The following is a 19,189-nucleotide window of genomic DNA, read 5'->3' as shown; positions in this document are numbered from 1 at the left end:
CTTATAATTGAGCTGTTGGGTAGGACAATTAAGTGCCATTTTTACAGGTTTGGGGCTATACAGGTGTTACATACGTCAGGTGTTGGGTATGAAAGGTTGCCATGTATTTAGTATGTATTTTACTTTCTTATGCTTACATGTTATCACCTCATATCCCTGCTGCCAGACACTGCATGTTTACTACAGAAATCCATTAAAGCATCAACCAAAGTTAGTGTATCAAAATATAAAACTAAAATAAAATAAAAATAAAATACAAGCCAGATTTATAACGACATTTATTTCAATTTCAACTAAAAAAAGATCTTGTAAACTCCAACAGTAAAAACGTCATTCAATAAAAAATGCAATAACAATGAAAGTAAATAAGGATATACAGATCTATGTTGACATGAAGCAGACAAGGATACGGGGATCAAAGTCCTATTGCATAACGAGAGGAGGGGGGTGAATCTGTACCTACTTTTGCGCACACATTAGAGTCAGATTCTGTACGGCCATCAGGGTGGAGTGAGTGTTTTGTCCTGTTATAAGATGTCTGTCAATGATCACGTGTACAGCATCCATCTCACTATCTGTGGAGAAAAAAGGTGATAGTTTAGTTTATTAAAATTAACGTAAAACTTCATGGTTTACATGTAAAAGCAAACCTTAAGTGAAAATGAATATACACATTATCAGTGTGAACAGACTTATCAATTCGAATATATATATGTATTAGATTGTTCACTGTAATCTTGTTTTACTTCAGAGTATATACACATGTACTTTCTCCGTAAGTCGATCTGTATAATGACTGGGCTGGGAATGATAATGTCTGAACTAACCACATTTAACTGTATTTCAAAGGTCATACTAATTGTGTTGTTCATCTACCTGGTTTGATTGATAACATGACAGTATACACACTGCAGGACTTAAATGGATCTTATCCATTGCCCAATCAGGCAATGGAAAGAAACTTAAATATGAGCAAGTAAAAATGAAAAATTTATTTATCATATGGCAATTAAATGCTTTCAATAGTTATCTTTAAAATTTCTAAAATGTCTTCATCATGTGCTACACCCCCCCCCCCCCCCCCCCATTCTTCTATATTCTTCTATATGTGCAAAGGTTGAGAGATAAAACAGAAAACAGACAACAACTATTAACCTTCCATGGTAGCTTTCACTTCCATCATGTACTGTATGCTAATTAGGATAATATATACACATTGTTATACTATTATATTGTCTACTAGACATTATGAATTGTTATAATCTATAAACACACTATTATATTGTCTACTAGAGATTAGGAATTGTTATAATCTGTATACAGACTGTTATATTGTCCGCCGTGATCCTTGATAAAATCTTCCACAATGACAGGAAGGGAAGAAAACTCCTGGGTCCTGGCGAGCTCAAACACAGAGGGCTGGACAAAATAGTCAAAATTGTTCTCAATAATTTCAGTCTGTGTTTACTATCTTCAATCATTATTTAATTTTCTGAATAACTTTTGACATTTCTGACCCATAAATTTACATCAAAAGATTGATTTTCCAATTATGATATTCTCTCTGTCTCTCTGTCTCTCTCTCTCTCTCTCTGATATACATACCCCAGTCATACTGTAGTTCTTGAATCCCCAGGATTTACCATCAGGTGACATAACACAACAAAGGGCTGCAACTCCGCTTCCTATTGCACAAATTGGTTCTGAAAGATACAGTTAAATAATCAAGTCAAATTAGCATGATCGTGATCTTTATTGTTTAAATATATTACGTAAGATTTAAAAGATTCACAATTATTATGGATAAAACATTCAGTCTAATCAAGTTCTGATCGTCTGATCCAATGGACCTTGTGTAGCAATGAGCAGATTGAATGATCTTATTTAATCAGATTGTCAAAAATCGAACTCTGGAAAACAACTGCACTTTTAAATATGTTTGGCACTTGGATGATCCATGATTAACTTTTGTGTTTTGATGATGACAGGCATAAAATATTGACCATGACTTATGGTATAAAACCCACCTAGTTTATAACATTCTAAGAGATCAAGAGTAAAACAACAGTATATCAAATCTTAAATTCATGGTATCAAATAAGTTAGAAATAAAATAATTTCACTCCTCTAATAATAACAAGTGTTTCCATATTAATATTTAAGTGAGAAGAATAATGTAGATTCCTCTTTATATGCACCGAGAATTTAATTCCACAATTCAATCATTTTGCTTCATCTCTCTCTCTCTCTCTCTCTCTCTCTCTCTCTCTCTCTCTCTCAGTTGATGATAAATATTATTCAGCAAATAGATGAAATTAGGTGTGCTTCTTACTTTTCTCCCTGATGAAGTGGTTGACAATCTGACTGAGTTCCGTGTTACTGGCCAGGTCATGGACTGCTCCGGGGGACGAGGGAATCAACAGGGCAGAGTACCTTGCCACTGAGGAACAAAAAATAACCACTATTATACCATTAAACATGTATAAATGGGAATCATAGAATTCACATGACTGTATATCTACTTATTAAATAGGGCATAGTACCTTGTCGCTATGGAACCAAAAATAACCACTATTACACCATTAAACATGTATAAATGGGAATCGTAGAATTCACATGACTGTATATCTACTTATCAAATAGGACAGAGTACCTTGCCACTGAGGAACGAAAAATATATTACAGCATCAAACATGTACACGTATAAAGGGGGGGGGGTCAAAGAATCTACATGACTTATGTCTACTTATCAAACAGGGCAGAGTACATTGCTGCTGAAAAAATACAAAAATACTTTACAGCAGTACAACAAGGAGAATCCTGATGCATTATGTGTTATCTAGTGTATAAACTTGACTAATAGGGCAGAGAACAGTGCTGCTGAGGAACGAACAAATACATGTACATGTATTTATTAATATTACTGTACATTGCATTACAACAAAGAGAGTCACAGAACCATGATGTACACTGTGTAACCACTTTATCATGATTTTAGTCCTAGTATTTGGCCACTCAGGATTGAAAAATAGTTTTCAGGATTAAAAAAATTTGTTTCAAAGGATATGATGTTAAATAAGCCACTAGATAAACATGTACATGTAGATGAGGCTGGTCTTATGGACAACTGTGTATAAAGGTACTCGGGTAGAGGCAACTCAGTGAACTTATTCAAAGTCTATAGGGTTGGATGAAACTGTACTAGCTCTTACAGTCAAAAGTTTAAAGGAGAATGGGATTAAATAAGGTGATTAAGTACACCTGTACTTACAGTCCACTGTTTCGAATGCTATGGGGTTGGATGAGGCTTTACTCCTGAACTCGTTGAACCAACGTCTATTGTTGTCATCCTGCTGAACGTACTCCACATTCTTCCCCTGAAACATGACATGATTTCATAATGGAGTAAAGGCTCAGGTTATAAGTACACCATCCAATACCTCAATATTACTTGTTTACATTTTTAAGAAATTAGAGGGGGTGATCTAAACAAGGGTGAAGCTCAAGATGCTTTTATTAGAAAATCAACGCTGGTTTACGACTAAGCCAAAGCCAAATGGAGCACCATTGAATATCCTCAATCGAAATGCTGGACAAAACAAAAAGGGCATCAACATGTAAAATAAATTCTCCATCTTCCTATACAATTAATGTTTACAAATATGCCCCTTTAACAAAAACGTAAACCATCAAAGTCCAATGTTTATCTCAGACTATCATACTAAATGACAAACAGTAAGTACAAAGGTACTGACACATTTTTCTACAGTTTCTCAATTAGTTTTTCCATGATTTTATTTTGGTTCTCATGCATTTCCTTAAATGCATTCAGGAACTTCTCATCCCTTTCCTTAAGATATTCTGTGAGCTCGTTACTACATTTCCTCTTCTTTGGGGGATCTTTCTCAGTGCATGAATTTTCTTCACTGTTATTTGTTTCCACTGCCCCTAGAGAACTCATTAGCAAAGGTGGATTAAAGCCAGGATCGTCATGTAAGAGATCATACATTTCTGACTCATGGAGAAATGGTTTTATTCTTTTGTTTCCGGTCTTTTTTTTCTCTGCAATATAATTTCTATATGATCTTCTCAGAGAATAAAACTTCTCTCTACATTGTTCAGGACTAGGAATTTTTTAGGATTTCAGTGCTTCTTTTAATTCCTTTGCAACTCCGTTCCACATGTTCTTTGTAAAATTTTCCTTCCTTTCCTTCCGAGCTTTTAAAACTGTTAGCAGTTCTTTCGTGTCAGAAAATCTCCATTCATATCTGGATTTTTCAGTTTCACTACTATCTTCCAAATCAAAATTGGCTGGCGTGGTATCCTCCGTGTTATTTTCTTCCACTGTTTTAGGATTTTCTTCATGTTCTATCCTCGGGTGTGTCTGGTCCTTTGAATTCAAATTGCGCAAAACAACTTCTGGAATATGTACTTTTCCATTAACAAAACAGATATAAACTGGATCTTCAGGTAAGTCACCAGGTAGCATTGACGTTAGATCTTGAGTCACCTCTTTTAGATCTGTAATTATTTAAATAAACCTTTGAGTAATAAACGCACGCAGAGTCCTATAACCATATAACACGTAGGCCTATAACTTGACTATAACCATGATAACATGTGCAAACAACGAGTAAGTCAAAATTTAGAGTTTCTAAAGACTTTTAAAAGCCATTTTACCCCTTTCAGCTAACATCCTCTATGAAATCATAACTCAATTGCGTTTCTTCGAACATTTCCACAATTTCAGAGTTAACATTTTAAATATCTTCACAATAAACTTCATTTTCGATTAGAAATGTATGTTATAACGTTACAGTAGGCCTATAACAGAGATGACAGATTTGCATCAATGAAATGTACGGAATTACATCTTTTACTATACTTACGATCAGATAGATATTTCACGTCCTCTCCTCTTATTATAAATTTTGCAATTTTCTCTCTAATTTTCATTTGGAGTGGAATAATTTGCGACGAAATGTCGCACACGCTACTAGGCACGTTCGTCGCCATTTTTATCGGTGACACTAATTAACGAAAATCCCGCGTTGGTAAATCTACCGCGAATGTGGTTGGCCTGCAGAATCGGTTACCAATAAAAATTACCATTGACATACTTTGGTACCAATGTTTTGCCAATGGTAGATTTTTCTACCAATATCAACCAATGGAAGAATTGTGAACGCACCCGATGTAGTCTGGGCGCAGACATCTTTCACAAATGGAAACTCGAACCTGATATAAATACATATAACAATGTGCTGTTGAAAAAAAAATTCAACACAAGGAACCGTTACAGATGAGACGTATTTTTAAAGCTCTTACATCTAATAAAGTGTTTGGAGTTTAATAACTCCATAAGGTAGAAAGATAATTTTTGTACGGAACTTTTTTTTTCGTTTTAGCGTGCGTTTGTTTACTTCTGGTTTCGCTTTCGGTTTGAAACATAATGAATGCACAGAGCCCATGTTCATTTGACTGGACAGACGGTTTGGAAAAATTCCCTGTATACTGTAGAAAGGAGGATGGAGTACAAGGAAAGGATTCAATGGTAAACTGATTTGTATTGAACACTGTCAGTGGAAGTGAAGCCCTCACGATATTTCTGCCACTTGCATCTACAATCTTGTGGTACAATTGAGTGTATTAAAACTTTTGCCCATAGACACCTGACGTTATATATCAAATATATATCCTCTACCTATTAACACGTGTATTATTAGGTAGAGAGTATGTATGTTTTATAACGTCAGGTGCCTGTATTTTTGTCATACTGAAAACGTTTGACTTCACTGATCAACATTAAAAATTTGTTAAGAAGACATGTTAAATGGCCTGGGATCACTTAACCAACATTTTCATTTTTTTTTTTGTCTTAAGATTGTTAATATAGTAAATTAATATGATATGTATCTTTAGTTTCAGTATGTGAAGCACAACATTCCCGGTCCAGGCATTGATAAGGAAAAATTCCTTCCTGTTTTTATCGGTTGTTCCTGCCATGAGTGTATCAGTGACTGCCCTTGTGTGCAGAGATTTGGTCAGAATTACACTGAAGATGGTAAACTTAAAACTTCATATCTCGACGCAGACGAACACAAGGTGATGGTGGAATGTAACGGTAACTGCAGCTGTTCTCAAAAGTGTGTAAACAGGGTCGTACAAGGTGGAGTAAAAGTGAGAGTCGAGTTATTCTGGACAGTAAGCAAAGGAATAGGGGTCAGGACTCTGGAAGATTTAGATCCCGGTGCGTTTGTCTGTGAATATGCGGGAGAAATCATCTCAAGTGACGAGGCTAGGAAACGGAGCCTAGCTCAACGGAAAGAAGACATGAATTATATTATAACCGTTAACGAACATTGCAAGAGTGGTGTGATAAAAACTCATGTAGATCCTAGAAACTTTGGCAATGTCGGGCGATTCCTCAACCACAGCTGTGATCCTAACCTAACAATGCTCCCAGTACGGATTGATTCTGAAATTCCATTACTTTGTTTGTTTGCAAAGAGGAAAATAAGCTCAGGAGAAGAGTTGAATTTTCACTACGGACTTTCCTCAGGAGATGAGAGAACAGTTTATTCGGACATTGATGGAAAAGAAAGTGGCTTAATACCATGTAACTGTGGTTCACAATTGTGTCAGGGTTATCTGCCCTTTGATAAGACACTATTTGATGATTGATGATAAAAAATATACTATAACTTTATATATTAATTATCAATAAATTCCAACACATCATAGAGTTGTTTTTTTAGCTTTAAATTATATTTAATATCCATGGCAGGATGATAAACCATGGTGTTCAAGTTTTTTGTTTTTAATACTGGATATTTTCTAATCTGTCAACTCTGGCATAAATATTAACAGTGCATGTATTATACAAACATTCAGTTTTTTCTACAAACAAATCTTGCTACAAGCTATCATTTTTTTTATAAGTTTATTCATAAAAAATCAATGCACATGTATAAAGTTAACATTGGTTAACATAAATATAGAATACACTGAAAAAAAACCCACAGACTCAATGTAATGAGAGAAGGAATTTTGTCTGAAGTCTAACACTGTGTAGGGGTATTCAAATGCATTCAGTATTTAACTTTGAATTAAACTGAGGTTTTCGGGTGTATGAATGTTGTCTAACAATGCTGTTTATCCTTATAAAGTTGCAGTATCAGAACAGAGCATCAATGTACACACAATTTCAATTCAACAGAAACTGTATGGTCTAAAATTCCTCCTAATTCAGATTTTCCTGTTGATTTACAAAAAAATGTCTCCCATTTAAAAAAAAATGTGAGTACATGTTTACACATCTTTGCAAAACATCAATGAAGTCAAAACTTTGAACTGCATCTCTATGGTTTTCTTCCAGTAGTAAATGCTGCCTGCTACAAGCTTTGGTGTAAATCAGATTTTCAACATTCTGTCGTGCTATGGGCAGGGATCTAATTCATCCTTGCTATGGGCGGGGATCTAATTCATCCTTGCTATGGGCAGCAATCTTATTCATCCTTGCTATGGGCGGAGATCATACTTCCTGAAACAGACTGCAGACGTCTGGTTTCCTAGCCAACATGCCCGGTGTGAGGCTAGAGTTATCTGCCCTGATGATGGCTCCGTTCTCCAACAGATATCTACAAGTCTCTGAATGCTGACCACCTGCTGCAATGTGTAATGCTGCAAGGAAGAAGTGTACAAACTGATCATAATGCTTTTAACAGTTGTGTATTGAGTAGTGCTTCACATGACATTACAAAAATTACAAATTACAGGTAATTCATATAAACACATGAAGTAAAATATGATGTTACTAAAAAATAATGTTATTGAAAGTTTACTGCTCAAAAAATAAAGATAATCAATGTATACATATAAAAGTATAGATATATGAATTGCATGTCTTAATATTGTTTTAGAAGCCTGTAAATATGAAATAATTCTGTATAAAACCTTGCTTTGTTGACCGTGTACCTGTTCTACCTTTCGTGTCGGTGACATTGACATCAGCTCCGGCACACACCAAGTAGGAAATTACACCGAGTTGTCCTTCCTTAAACAAAATAAAAGTAGTTTGAATTGTATTAATGTTCCCTAACCCTTACTCCACCTCTCCTTACTTTATTTTGACTTTCAATCTAATTTTTTTTCCTTGCAAGCAATACCAGTGGCTTTAGAGAATTCAGTATTTAACACTAATTAGTACCTTGGCTGCAACAAACAGTGGCGTGAACCCTTTTGATGACCTTGAGTTGACATCGACCTTTAAGCTTTCCACCAGGAACTTCACGGACTTCAGACATCCCCCCTGAGTGGCCAGGTGGAGGGGTCCCAGGCCGGCATTGTCCTCACGACACAGGTCACCCTGTCAAACCAAAAACACACAACAAAATGACAACTCAGGTCACCGTGTCAAACCAAAATAATGATGACATACATGTAGCTGTATAAGATACAAGGCAGAAAAAATACTTCAAGTTCTTTTACTTGATATAATTTGGTGAGTTATCATTCAGTATTAATGGTCACTAGTTTAATAGATGTGTTGTTAAACAGACATCAAACTTGAAGATATTAAGATGGTCAGTAGCTGACAAGTGTTTTTAAGTTATTCTTTTTAATCTCGTTAAAATCATGAAACAGTCATGATCACATCAACTTAAAAATGTGAATAGATGGAATTTGCACCGTCTGTATAAATTTTGTGAGATGATATCATTTAACCAAAAAGGTCTAAGACTATTGTTAATCTGCTTTTGTGCATGCATAAATTTTCAAAATGTTACTGTACAACTATATTTAGTTCAGGCTTAACATGTTTCCATACCTTTTGTGTTGAGATGAGAGTTTGAGCGACCTTTACATGATCTGATTTAATGGCGTCCATCAGCGGTGTACTTCCTGAGCTGTCAGTGGTGTCCACAGTAGACGGCCCGACGTTTAGCAGGAAAGTCACCACGGAGTGGCAGCCATGCAGAGCTGGAATATACAACCCAGTAAGTGTACCCCACTACAGAGCTAAAGTTACACATAGAGTAAAGAAAGAGGAAATACACAACAAAGAGGCCAACCATGTAGGAATATACAACACATCTAGTAGATTTATCCCATTACAGAGCTAGTTACACATAGAGTAGAGAAAGACACTATAAAGTGGCAACCATGTCATTTTAAAACGAATCACAAATGCATTCATGTTTTATAGCATTTACATCATTAGTCTCAGAGTGCACATTTCGCTTTAATCAACTGTTACAAGTACATGTATGTACTGGTATATATAATTTGAAAAATGAACTTGTGTTAGGGATCGCAATAATTCACAAAAATCCTTTGTTGAAGTGTATGACTTAGCATTTTATTTTTATTGACCTGCTGTATGTAGCGGGGTCCTCCCGTTCTTGCTGGCAGTGTTCATCACAGTGTTGTTATGATCATAGAGAAGGCGGACAATACCCAGGTGTCCTTCCCTGAAAACAAATATATTTTTAATGAAAAAATTACGGTAAAATAAAGAGAGACTGCTACAGTGGTCTACTGGTCTGAGAGCTACAGTACCGATCAGACCCACCCTAACAGAAAGTAAACCCCAACTAAACCCTGGGTTTACTTTGTGGGTTTACTCCAAGTTTAATAGTCAGAATGGACCCAGAGTAAACCCCGATCAGAAATATACCCCTGAAAGCAGACGCTTCATGTGTATTCGGAATATACAAGGGGCAGGAATTACAGGCAGTAAGATGGTAAAATAAAAGACGGGTCTGCTTCAACCACACTTTAGTGCTTAAAGTTGACCCTAAAAGCAATTCCCTTGTAAACCTAAAGTAAACCTTAAGTAAACCCAAAGTAAACCCCGAGTAGACCCAAATTTCCATGAAGCTGAATTCAGGTTAGTCAATTGTGCTGGAGATAGTTAGATTGATCCCTGGCCTTGACAGACCTAATTTGTAGATGGATTTTAAAGATGCGAAGCTCTCCCTTGAGTTTCTTTAAATGGTGGGCAAATGGCCCCGAGAGCCAAGTATACATGGGTTTAATTCTAAAGACCTGCACCCGCAGTTAGTAATACAGCGTACTCCGGATATATTGAAATTCAGGGGACCATGCAAATTATTTCAATATATCCGTATTTCAATATAAGCAAAATTGACTAACGAGAAGCCGCCATTTTTGAAAGTTCAATCCCGATGGAAGCATAGAAAACCAAACCCGAACAAATTATTTGGTAATCATTTAATCTATTAATCTAATCTAATCTATTACAGTGAAAAGATTAGTAATAATACATGGAATATTAGTCTTTGAAAGTTTGATTAAAATTATATCCGTAAGTTTTGTGAGTTTCATTTTGTTACTATCTTAAACCTCATCATAATCTCCGATCGCATTCTTTTACGTTTAGAGAAAAATCACCAGACTCTAACGCTTCAAATACTGTTGAACGCTGCTTGTGTATCATCTGAAGTGAACTCGCGATATCTCAAAATCCTTAGCTGTTTTGAATTTAAGCTTTGTCCTTCTATCAACAGCCATAACTAGTTCATATTTAGTGTCCGAAGATAAGGTTTTTCATTTCCATGGGGTTTGCATATTATGTTTAGCCTCAATACATCCATATACATAAAAACAAAAAACTCAACAGTGAATAAATTTCACGTTTTAAAAGAAGTATAAAATTACATGATTAGAACTTATAAATCAATTCACACCTTTGTATATCAACCGGTCAGTCTGGCATAATTACTTTCACCAACTGTGTCGACAGCCGCCTTGGAGTACTTCAATATAACCGTTATAATAACAACTAATTATCACCTATGGGGACCGATCAGTGCCTTCAATATAAGCGATATTTCAAAATAGCCGATTTCATTATATCCGTTGAATCAATACAAAGAAATTGAGAAGCAAAAACTGGGGATTTATTTCTATTTCAAAATAAGCGGAATTTTAAAATAAGCGATTTCAATATAAGTGGAGTAAGCTGTATATCAAAACTAATGGAAGAACAAATTACAGTCAATTCAATCTGAAAGTAAAAATGATCTGTTATATATGGGAACTTAAGAAGGTCAACATTTCACAGAGGAACTACATGTAGTATGAGCTACAAACCTGCATGCAATGTGGAATGGGGTCCATCCATCTTTGTTCTTCAGCGATACATTCGCACCAGACTTCAGAAGTTGTTGGATAACCTCAATACTGTCCTTTGTGCAGGCCAGCATTAGAGGTGTCCTGTAATAATATATTCTCAATCTGTATAACTACTTGTACATTGGGTTGGGTATACATTGTTCGTTTCATCAGATTTGTATGGCAATGCTTATCTACCATTTGCTAGTACCCTACGTATCAAATATTGAATAAATTTAAAGTTGGTTTAAGTTATCACAGAGAAAAATGATAGAGTTTATTTGCCAATCTTGGACTCATTCCATGGGAGTTCACATTTACCATCTACAGTTACTCTAAAATCATTGAATAGTCAATCACCTTGGTTCCCAGTCACCGTGGAAATGAGTATCAGTCACAATTTTCCCTGATTTTTTACTATAGTCTGTCCCAAGATATCCTGAATACAGATTTTGCTTAATTGCTTCATATTTATAAATACCTCAGGGTTCAAATGAATGAAAAATTTCGAAATACAATACAAAACAATGCTAAAAAATGTGATGTCTACGAGGATTTTGTATTTAGTATGATAACGTTGAAAAATTATGTGATGTATTCTGAGTGTATTCCGAATGGAGAAAAGATGTAAACAATACCCATTATAAATCTCCGTAAGGAATCTGTTTTTGTTCCAGTTAATTTTTCCGAGTGAAAGATAATAATGTGTCGATGAAATTATTTTGGAAATTATCCCTTTCAACTATTTCAATTTGAATGCACTTCTTTCACAGGTATGTGTATTTTTATTAAAAATCGTCCAAATGTGCTGCATGAATATCTTGGGACAGACTATTAACAATCACCATGGTTCCTGGGCTCTGACCCACTCGGTACCATGGTCTCTGGGTTTACACTAGATAGAATGTTCTATCGTTAAAATGACAGATGTCCTACGGACCCGGTTTAACGATAGAATTCATCCCATATACTCGCTTCGTAGCAAATAAAAAAATTATATCGCGCTGTATTTCACCTAAATTTTCATATGATTGGTCTCAAATACCTACAATGTTGCTCTTTTAGAATCTGATATTACCACATTAACTGTTTTTGCAACGAAACCACTGCCACTTTTAACATCACGTTTGAAAATTCGCTGTTTGTGGTCGCCATGTTAATGATAAAATCCGAGACATTCCGAGTGCGATTTCCGACAAAATGGCAGGCAAATTCAAACGTGTATTTTAACAAAATACCTTGGTAAGACTCATGAAATGGATATTTTGAGGAATAAACTACATATGCATGTTCATTAAGGTTTGTTATGTATAAAAATGTGATTTTCCCCTGCAGATTATTTTTAACAGACTTAAAATTGACACGAAGCTGATCCGCTTCACGGCTGCTACATTGCAAGTATATGGGACGAATTCTTACTGTGACCTGAGCGTAGCCTTGTCTCGGTAAGATTATTCTTTCTAGGTTTATACACTCACCAATCAGCCCTCTTTAGGCTGTCCACCTGTGCCCCGAACTGGAGTAATATCTGCACGCATTCCAGTTGACTCGCTTGAGCGGCCTCGTGTAAGGGTCGCTTGCCGTCAAGGTTGGATTTTTCCACATCGGCACCGGAGAGTAACAGGTGCTCCACGAGAGCCGCATGGCCACATCTTGCAGCAATGTGCAGGGCAGTGTCTCCTGATTTTTCGTACGACGTATTCAGCGGAATTTCTGGGTTTTTAAAGTAATCTAAGTCACCATGTTGAGCTGCTTTGAAAAGATCATCTGTCATAACAGAGTGTGGTATGATTCTTGAGAAAGGAACTATGCAAGTATTCACTGTATTGACCGGTCATACTAAAACACGCCTGCCGACGCCTGCCGGGGAAAACACGCCTGCCGAGAGAAAACCGCACGCCTGCCGTTTACCTGATGGATTATTTGAATATTTTCTTCGATATTTTATTTAACTTAACTAAATTAAGTATCATAATAACAAAAAGTTGACTTTATATTGATTATTTAGCACAAAATTAGCAAAAATGTTCAATGTTGGTAAAGATAGATAACTCTTACGTAGAATTCATACGCCAGCCGAGGAAATCTAGCCGCCTGCCGTTTATTTGATGGATTATTTTACTTTTTTCTTTGATATTTTATTTCTTTTTACTAAATAGATGATAATAGAAATCAAAAATTGATTTTATATTAATTAATTAACACAAAATAAGTAAAAATCGGGTAAGCTGATAGCTCTTACGAAGAAATCGTACGCCTGCCAAGAAAATGTATACGCCTGCCGTTTATTTGATGGATTATTTTAATTATTTCTTTGCTATTTTAGTTTACCTAGCTTAGTAATTGATAACAGAAATAAAAACTTGACTTTAAATTCGTTAATTAACACAAAATTAGTAAAAATCGGTAAAATAGATAACTCTTACGCAGAATGCATACGCCTGCCGAGAAGAGTACACGCCTGCCGGATATCTGATAGATAATTTTTTTTTCTTGGATATTTTATGTTTCCTAACTAAATACATGATCAAAGAAATAAAAGGTTATTTAGTATTCGCTGTTTAATGAAAAATAGTATTAAAAATGTTTAAAGTCTGTAAAGAAGACAAAGAGTTCTTACCCTGCTTACGCCTGCCGAGACACTGAGTTGTAAGCCTGCTGATTTAATCATTTATCCATGTCTTTTATTTTTATTTCTTGAAAAACTTCAGCTTTTTACATAGTTATCGTTATACTGTATTAGTGCTTTCATACCCTTATTCTTTTGTTGCAATTAATTAAACAGAAACTGTTTAAGATATATTACAAACTCGAATCAGGGACATATGTACTGTTATATGTACATGACTTTTGTATGTCTCTGCTCGAATTTTAAGATTAAAGATGGTCTCTAGTTTTTCGAAGAACCCTTAAAATATGCATGTATTTTACGTATAATCAAAATATCTTATGTTATATATTCATACGATCTAAAAGTGGTGTCTGAAATAAGAAGGAAAGTATACTGATGTGAATATATATAATTAATGCACTGTTATACTAAGTTCAGAAATACGTATGGAGTCAAACTGTAAATACTGTGTTGGGTGAACATGTAAATACAAAATTCAAGACATGTAATGGAAATTAATATTTACACCAACTCAATCAATTCAAAAGATGCAATTTGACAATTTCATTTCTTTAGAGAAGTGGACTAGCATAACCTTTATCCGTGTATGAAGGCTATATAATGTATTTCTTAAACAAACAGGCTAGCGTGCTTAAATTGTGTAAGCTTTCCAGATTTTATAAATATTTATGCTCCTAAATTATTAATTCTAGTAAATGTATATGGGGAAATGTTAGACTTTTTAAACAAAGTGCATTTACATTTTCGTACACAATTAGTTCTGTACAATGTTCGTAACTGTTTACATCTTGAAAAACTTTTTCATCTCAAGACTTTCACTGCCTAGTTCACCAAACTATATCTAAATCTCTAGATTCTGATTCTGTTTCGCTGTGTTTTCAAAATCAAATATTACACAGGACATTCATAAGCCTGTAGCAAAATTTTACTTTGCATGATATCAGTGTAGCGGATAATTATTCCATTCAAGGGAAAGAGGGGTAGGGGGTATCAGTTTGAATATTTAAAAAAAAAACTGGCTTTTTCTAACAAGAAAATCTAACATAGACTCAATCATACCCCACTATAGACTTTTGAAACCCAATACACGCTTAACCTTCCAGTGATGACTTATTCTGTTCGTAGAAGAAAAAAAGCAGACTTATAGAGCATGCAATTACCAAATCAAAGTAGAACTCTTTAGGTTGATTCAATATTCAACACAATCAATATACCGGTATAATTATTACAGCTACATGTTCAGTATATGCTTTATTTTGAGGTTATCATTCAATATTAAGTTCGTTTAATTTTTCCAAGCTGATGAAAATGTGACCGGGTTAAAACTTTACGATTTATGGTCTCAGTTTTTAATGGAGAAAAAAAAAGAACCCTGGTTTAATGATTAACGTTGTAAAGTGATTCAAATTATGTCAATATTCTTGGTTATAAGCCTGGACTGTGTCGTAAATAATAATGAATGATATTTTCCCCTACAAAATAAGTCTTGTTTTTCTGTATATTTTATAAGCTTCTCGAAGATATATAGTAACACAAATGTTTCAATGTTTACGGCTATGAATGGACTATACACGTTTTATGAAGAGACGTAAGTCTGACCAATTAAAAACTGATGGCTTATTAATCAGAAATAGTTTTTTTTTATTAAGTGCTTGTACATGATATATACATATATAAGGATAAAATGGTAGTATTCTTCAATTTCATATAGATACATAAAAAATACAAATATAAGAGTCAGAAACCATGATATGGCGACCTTGCTCTATCAGTTGGAATAATTAAAGTGAACTGCAAGGTTTTAATAATACTTTTGGGTTAATAATTAGGTGCAAGTTCAAAGGCTATACATAGTATCTTAAGACATACTTAGGTAGATCGACTCGTTCATAACTATTTTTCTCAGTCACCTAAAACACACGAGAGAGAGAGAGAGAGAGAGAGAGAGAGAGGTGGCTTGTGTACAAGGTGTGTGCTTCACGGTCGTCTTCCAATATACAGGTAGGTAAGGTCTATTGTTTCTTAAGAGACAAAAAACCGTTCAATTCACACAGAATACACAAGAAACTAACACGTGTATGTATACACGTGTATCAGTAGAGCAACGATCACTAGTTATCTTTGGACATGTAGCCCCAACCCCGATTCGCCCAAAATATTATAGCAAAGAACATAATGAGTAAATTATTTTGTTATTAGTACATGATTTGTAATAAAATGAGATAAAAATACATTAATCTGTATGTGCATGTTCAGATTGTGGTCCCGTTTTTTATTAACAAAACTGTGAGTGAAACTGTTTGAGGGATAGTGAAGTGAATGATATTGTAAGCCGTATCATATGATTATATACATTGAAGAATCAATAATAACGAATGCATGCATTAATCTTTTTTTTTTTATCAAAACCTCCACGACCTACGATTAATTATAGTCAGTATGGTTGATTAATATAAAAATTGTCGGGAAGATAGTTTACGTTCATTAAGTTCAAAGACAACCGATCTGCATAGAATATTGCGTTCATTTTTGACTCAGAAATTTTTACTCATGAAATAAATTAAAACCGAAAAAACCACCACGTTCAGATGTCGAACATTTGGAATGTGAATGTCTTACGCTTACCGACTCGCTGCAGTTTTTCCATATTTTATTGAATTTTTTTTTTATTGAAAAATACATGTACTAGAACAGTTGAACGCAGGTGCAACTACATTTATTAGTATTTTTTCTCTTGATATTTGAATTGTTTCCGTTTATGAAGAGAGAAAGAAAGAGGGCAGTGGATGGAAAAGACGGAGAGAGGAGAGAGAGAGAGAGGAAGTGAAAGAAGGAGAGGAGACAAAGATAGAGGGAGAGTGATAGAGATGCAAGAAAACAGCTTAATTTCTTGCTTTAACACGCAAACAACTATATATACACGTATGAACACGCCACGTTTCTAAAGCACTCTCTTTTTTCATAAAGGTTTCCGTATATAGTAGTGGCGTCGGAAGCAAATTGAAAGTGTGGGGGGGGGGGGGGGGGGGCTAAACTAATCCTCTGAAATCTTGACAAGGAAAAAAAACCAAAAACCTAATCCCCAATTCCCTAAATCATGAAAATCCTAATCCATAGGGGGGGGGGGGGAGAGAGAGACTATAGTTAAAAAAAATATTCTTACCTACCAAAATCCCCCCCACAAATCTTGAAATTCCTAATCTGTGGGGGGGGGGGGGGGGGGTGGTGGGGGGGGCTATTATACCTGTGACTCCAACATCTCAATATTTCAATGTTTCCATCTTTTCATTGTAAATTTCGCAAAAATTATCTTTCTTGCGAGAAAAAGTGGGGGGGGGAGGCTGAACCCTCTATGATGCTATGTGCCCATTGGTTAGGTATAACTTAGCAAAAAACACATGTATATTCCTTGGGCGTTTCGTATCTATAGACGTGTTGATAAATCTTACCCTGTATCTCTATCATAAAACGCTTCAGTGACAGGCGTAATAATCAAAATATTAAGTTCTGATAGAAAACAAAACTTTGTCAAAGTTAAAAGGGATGACATACATATTATATCATACTCGTATCACCCGACTTCATATAATATGATGAATCAATAGCAGCAATAAGTAAAGTTATGAACATAATTATAAGGCAAAATGTTAAGTCTATATAATTATATTCATAAACTATTTTATACAAATAAAAATGACATAAATAAAATGGCAAGCGTGCATATTAAATCGACAGTCGTAAGATTTCTACATAAGAGGTCTCCCTTTATTTTTAAGCCATTTGCAATTTTTTTCCTTTTTATCTATGCTTGCTATTTTAGTACAGTAAAATAAAATACTAACGTAAGAAAAATATCAAATCATCTTCAGGTAAACGGTAGGCGTATGGATTCCGCCTATATTTACCCATGGTTTTTTCTCATGTTGTGTTAATTAAAAAATGTGGTAAATTTTTAATTAATCTGATCATTTATCAAGTTAGAAAACATAAAATATAAATAAATTTTTTTTAAATTTATCCACCGGGTAAGCGGCAGGCGTGTTCTCTTCTCGGCGGGCGTATGCATTCTGCGTAAGAGTTATCTACTTTCCCGATTTTCACTAATTTTGTGTTAATTGATGAATTTAAAGTCAAGTTTTTATTTCTATTATCGTTTATTAAGCTAAGTAAACTAAAATATCAAAGAAATAATTAAAATATTCCATCACATAAACGGCAGGCGTATACATTTTCTTGGCAGGCGTATGATTTCTTCGTAAGAGCTACCAGCTTACCCGATTTTTACTTATTTTGTGTTAATTAATTAATATAAAATCAACTTTTGATTTCTATTATCATCTATTTAGTAAAAAGAAATAAAATATCAAAGAAAAAAGTAAAATAATCCATCAAATAAACGGCAGGCGTCTAGATTTCCTCGGCAGGCGTATGAATTCTACGTAAGAGTTATCTATCTTTACCAACATTAAACATTTTTGCTAATTTTGTGCTAAATAATCAATATAAAGTCAACTTTTTGTTATTATGATACTTAATTTAGTTAAGTTAAATAAAATATCGAAGAAAATATTCAAATAATCCATCAGGTAAACGGCAGGCGTGTGGTTTTCTCTCGGCAGGCGTGTTTTCCCCGGCAGGCGTCGGCAGGCGTGTTTTAGTATGACCCGTATTGACCAAGTTCGCCGCACCAATCTTTCAAATTTTATCGGAAATAAAAATAGGTCGGTTTGATGAAAAACCGAGCACTGTAGCTACCATTTTCCCGGTTTGTCATCTAACTGAATTTGAGAATTTGTACCTACATATTATAGGTTGCACACCAACTAATTTTTACTATATATTCTTACCAAAATTACGCAACTTTAGATACGGGTAGCGAGTTTAAAACAAACTTCTGGGAAAATTCTTCTTTACAACTTTTGTTTGGTGCGAGAAAAGGTGGGGGCAGGCCCCCCCTGCCCCCCCCCCCCCTACGTGCCTGCTCTTTTGGAATTAAGTGGACAGAATGTAGGCTATGTTTGTCCACCTCTCGAAAAAAAAATAATTATAACCCTGTGCTTCGTTTGTCTGCTAAAACAAATGGTACATAGAGAAGATGAATAATATTGAATATTTATTGAACGATTACTATCTTATAATGGAGCCCTGCTCCAACATCAGAATCACCGACCCTGTAGCCATAACTTGGTAGAAGCCTCTTCATTTATCATCAGCATGTGCTTGTTTATCAACTGATTGTCCAACAGTTGACAAAGAAATTTTGTTAAAAAAAATATGAATTGTAAAAGTTTTACCCCAAAACATTATATGGCCCCTGGGGATGGTAGTCATGAATTGCACAAATTATGCTCCACTATAAAATATATTGTATAAACTACAAAAAGAATATATTATTATACGATTTATTAAGTAAAAGAA

At 34.8% G+C, this 19,189-nt stretch overlaps 5 protein-coding genes across 7 annotated transcripts in view; 1 reads left to right on the top strand and 4 right to left on the bottom strand.

The window, feature by feature from the left end:
• LOC128169194 (glutamine amidotransferase-like class 1 domain-containing protein 1) overlaps positions 1-19,189 on the bottom strand; it is a 93,980-nt gene that overhangs the window by 1,405 nt on the left and 73,386 nt on the right. The window contains exons 3-8 of one of the 2 annotated variants that reach the window (XM_052835359.1): positions 3,272-3,377; positions 2,333-2,440; positions 1,606-1,703; positions 1,326-1,419; positions 464-575; positions 138-180 (exon numbers count right to left, since the gene is read on the bottom strand). In XM_052835359.1, coding sequence (XP_052691319.1) covers positions 144-180; positions 464-575; positions 1,326-1,419; positions 1,606-1,703; positions 2,333-2,440; positions 3,272-3,377 — 555 coding nt within the window. In that variant the 3' untranslated portion in view covers positions 138-143. The remainder of the gene's footprint in view (positions 1-137; positions 181-463; positions 576-1,325; positions 1,420-1,605; positions 1,704-2,332; positions 2,441-3,271; positions 3,378-19,189) is intronic. The other variant, XM_052835360.1, reaches the window with a different exon arrangement.
• LOC128169174 (beta-galactosidase-1-like protein 2) overlaps positions 1-19,189 on the bottom strand; it is a 128,099-nt gene that overhangs the window by 40,503 nt on the left and 68,407 nt on the right. The window lies entirely within an intron of this gene.
• Positions 3,565-5,187, bottom strand: LOC128169198 (uncharacterized). The gene is made up of 2 exons (XM_052835366.1): positions 4,890-5,187; positions 3,565-4,521 (listed from the first exon to the last, which is right to left on the bottom strand). Exons 1-2 carry the CDS (start codon positions 5,014-5,016, stop codon positions 4,136-4,138), a joined length of 513 nt encoding a protein of 170 aa, XP_052691326.1. The 5' UTR covers positions 5,017-5,187; the 3' UTR covers positions 3,565-4,135.
• Positions 5,281-6,749, top strand: LOC128169190 (probable histone-lysine N-methyltransferase set-23). The gene is made up of 2 exons (XM_052835355.1): positions 5,281-5,554; positions 5,923-6,749. Exons 1-2 carry the CDS (start codon positions 5,453-5,455, stop codon positions 6,682-6,684), a joined length of 864 nt encoding a protein of 287 aa, XP_052691315.1. The 5' UTR covers positions 5,281-5,452; the 3' UTR covers positions 6,685-6,749.
• On the bottom strand, positions 6,918-18,562 carry LOC128169182 (ankyrin repeat domain-containing protein 16-like). Of its 2 annotated transcripts, none has more exons than XM_052835348.1 (8): positions 18,436-18,562; positions 12,618-12,960; positions 11,119-11,241; positions 9,376-9,473; positions 8,831-8,982; positions 8,210-8,368; positions 7,987-8,056; positions 6,918-7,683 (listed from the first exon to the last, which is right to left on the bottom strand). In XM_052835348.1, exons 2-8 carry the CDS (start codon positions 12,911-12,913, stop codon positions 7,535-7,537), a joined length of 1,047 nt encoding a protein of 348 aa, XP_052691308.1. In that variant the 5' UTR covers positions 12,914-12,960; positions 18,436-18,562; the 3' UTR covers positions 6,918-7,534. The 2 variants fall into 2 exon arrangements, with proteins under 2 accessions (XP_052691308.1, XP_052691307.1); XM_052835347.1 differs by having other exon boundaries at positions 6,919-7,683; positions 7,978-8,056; positions 18,436-18,554.

This window comes from Crassostrea angulata, unplaced genomic scaffold, assembly GCF_025612915.1.
Source record: "Crassostrea angulata isolate pt1a10 unplaced genomic scaffold, ASM2561291v2 HiC_scaffold_106, whole genome shotgun sequence".
Lineage (NCBI taxonomy): Eukaryota > Metazoa > Mollusca > Bivalvia > Ostreida > Ostreidae > Magallana > Magallana angulata.
The sequence above is the reverse complement of the archived record's forward strand: the minus strand, read 5'-3'. Positions and strand labels throughout refer to the sequence as shown.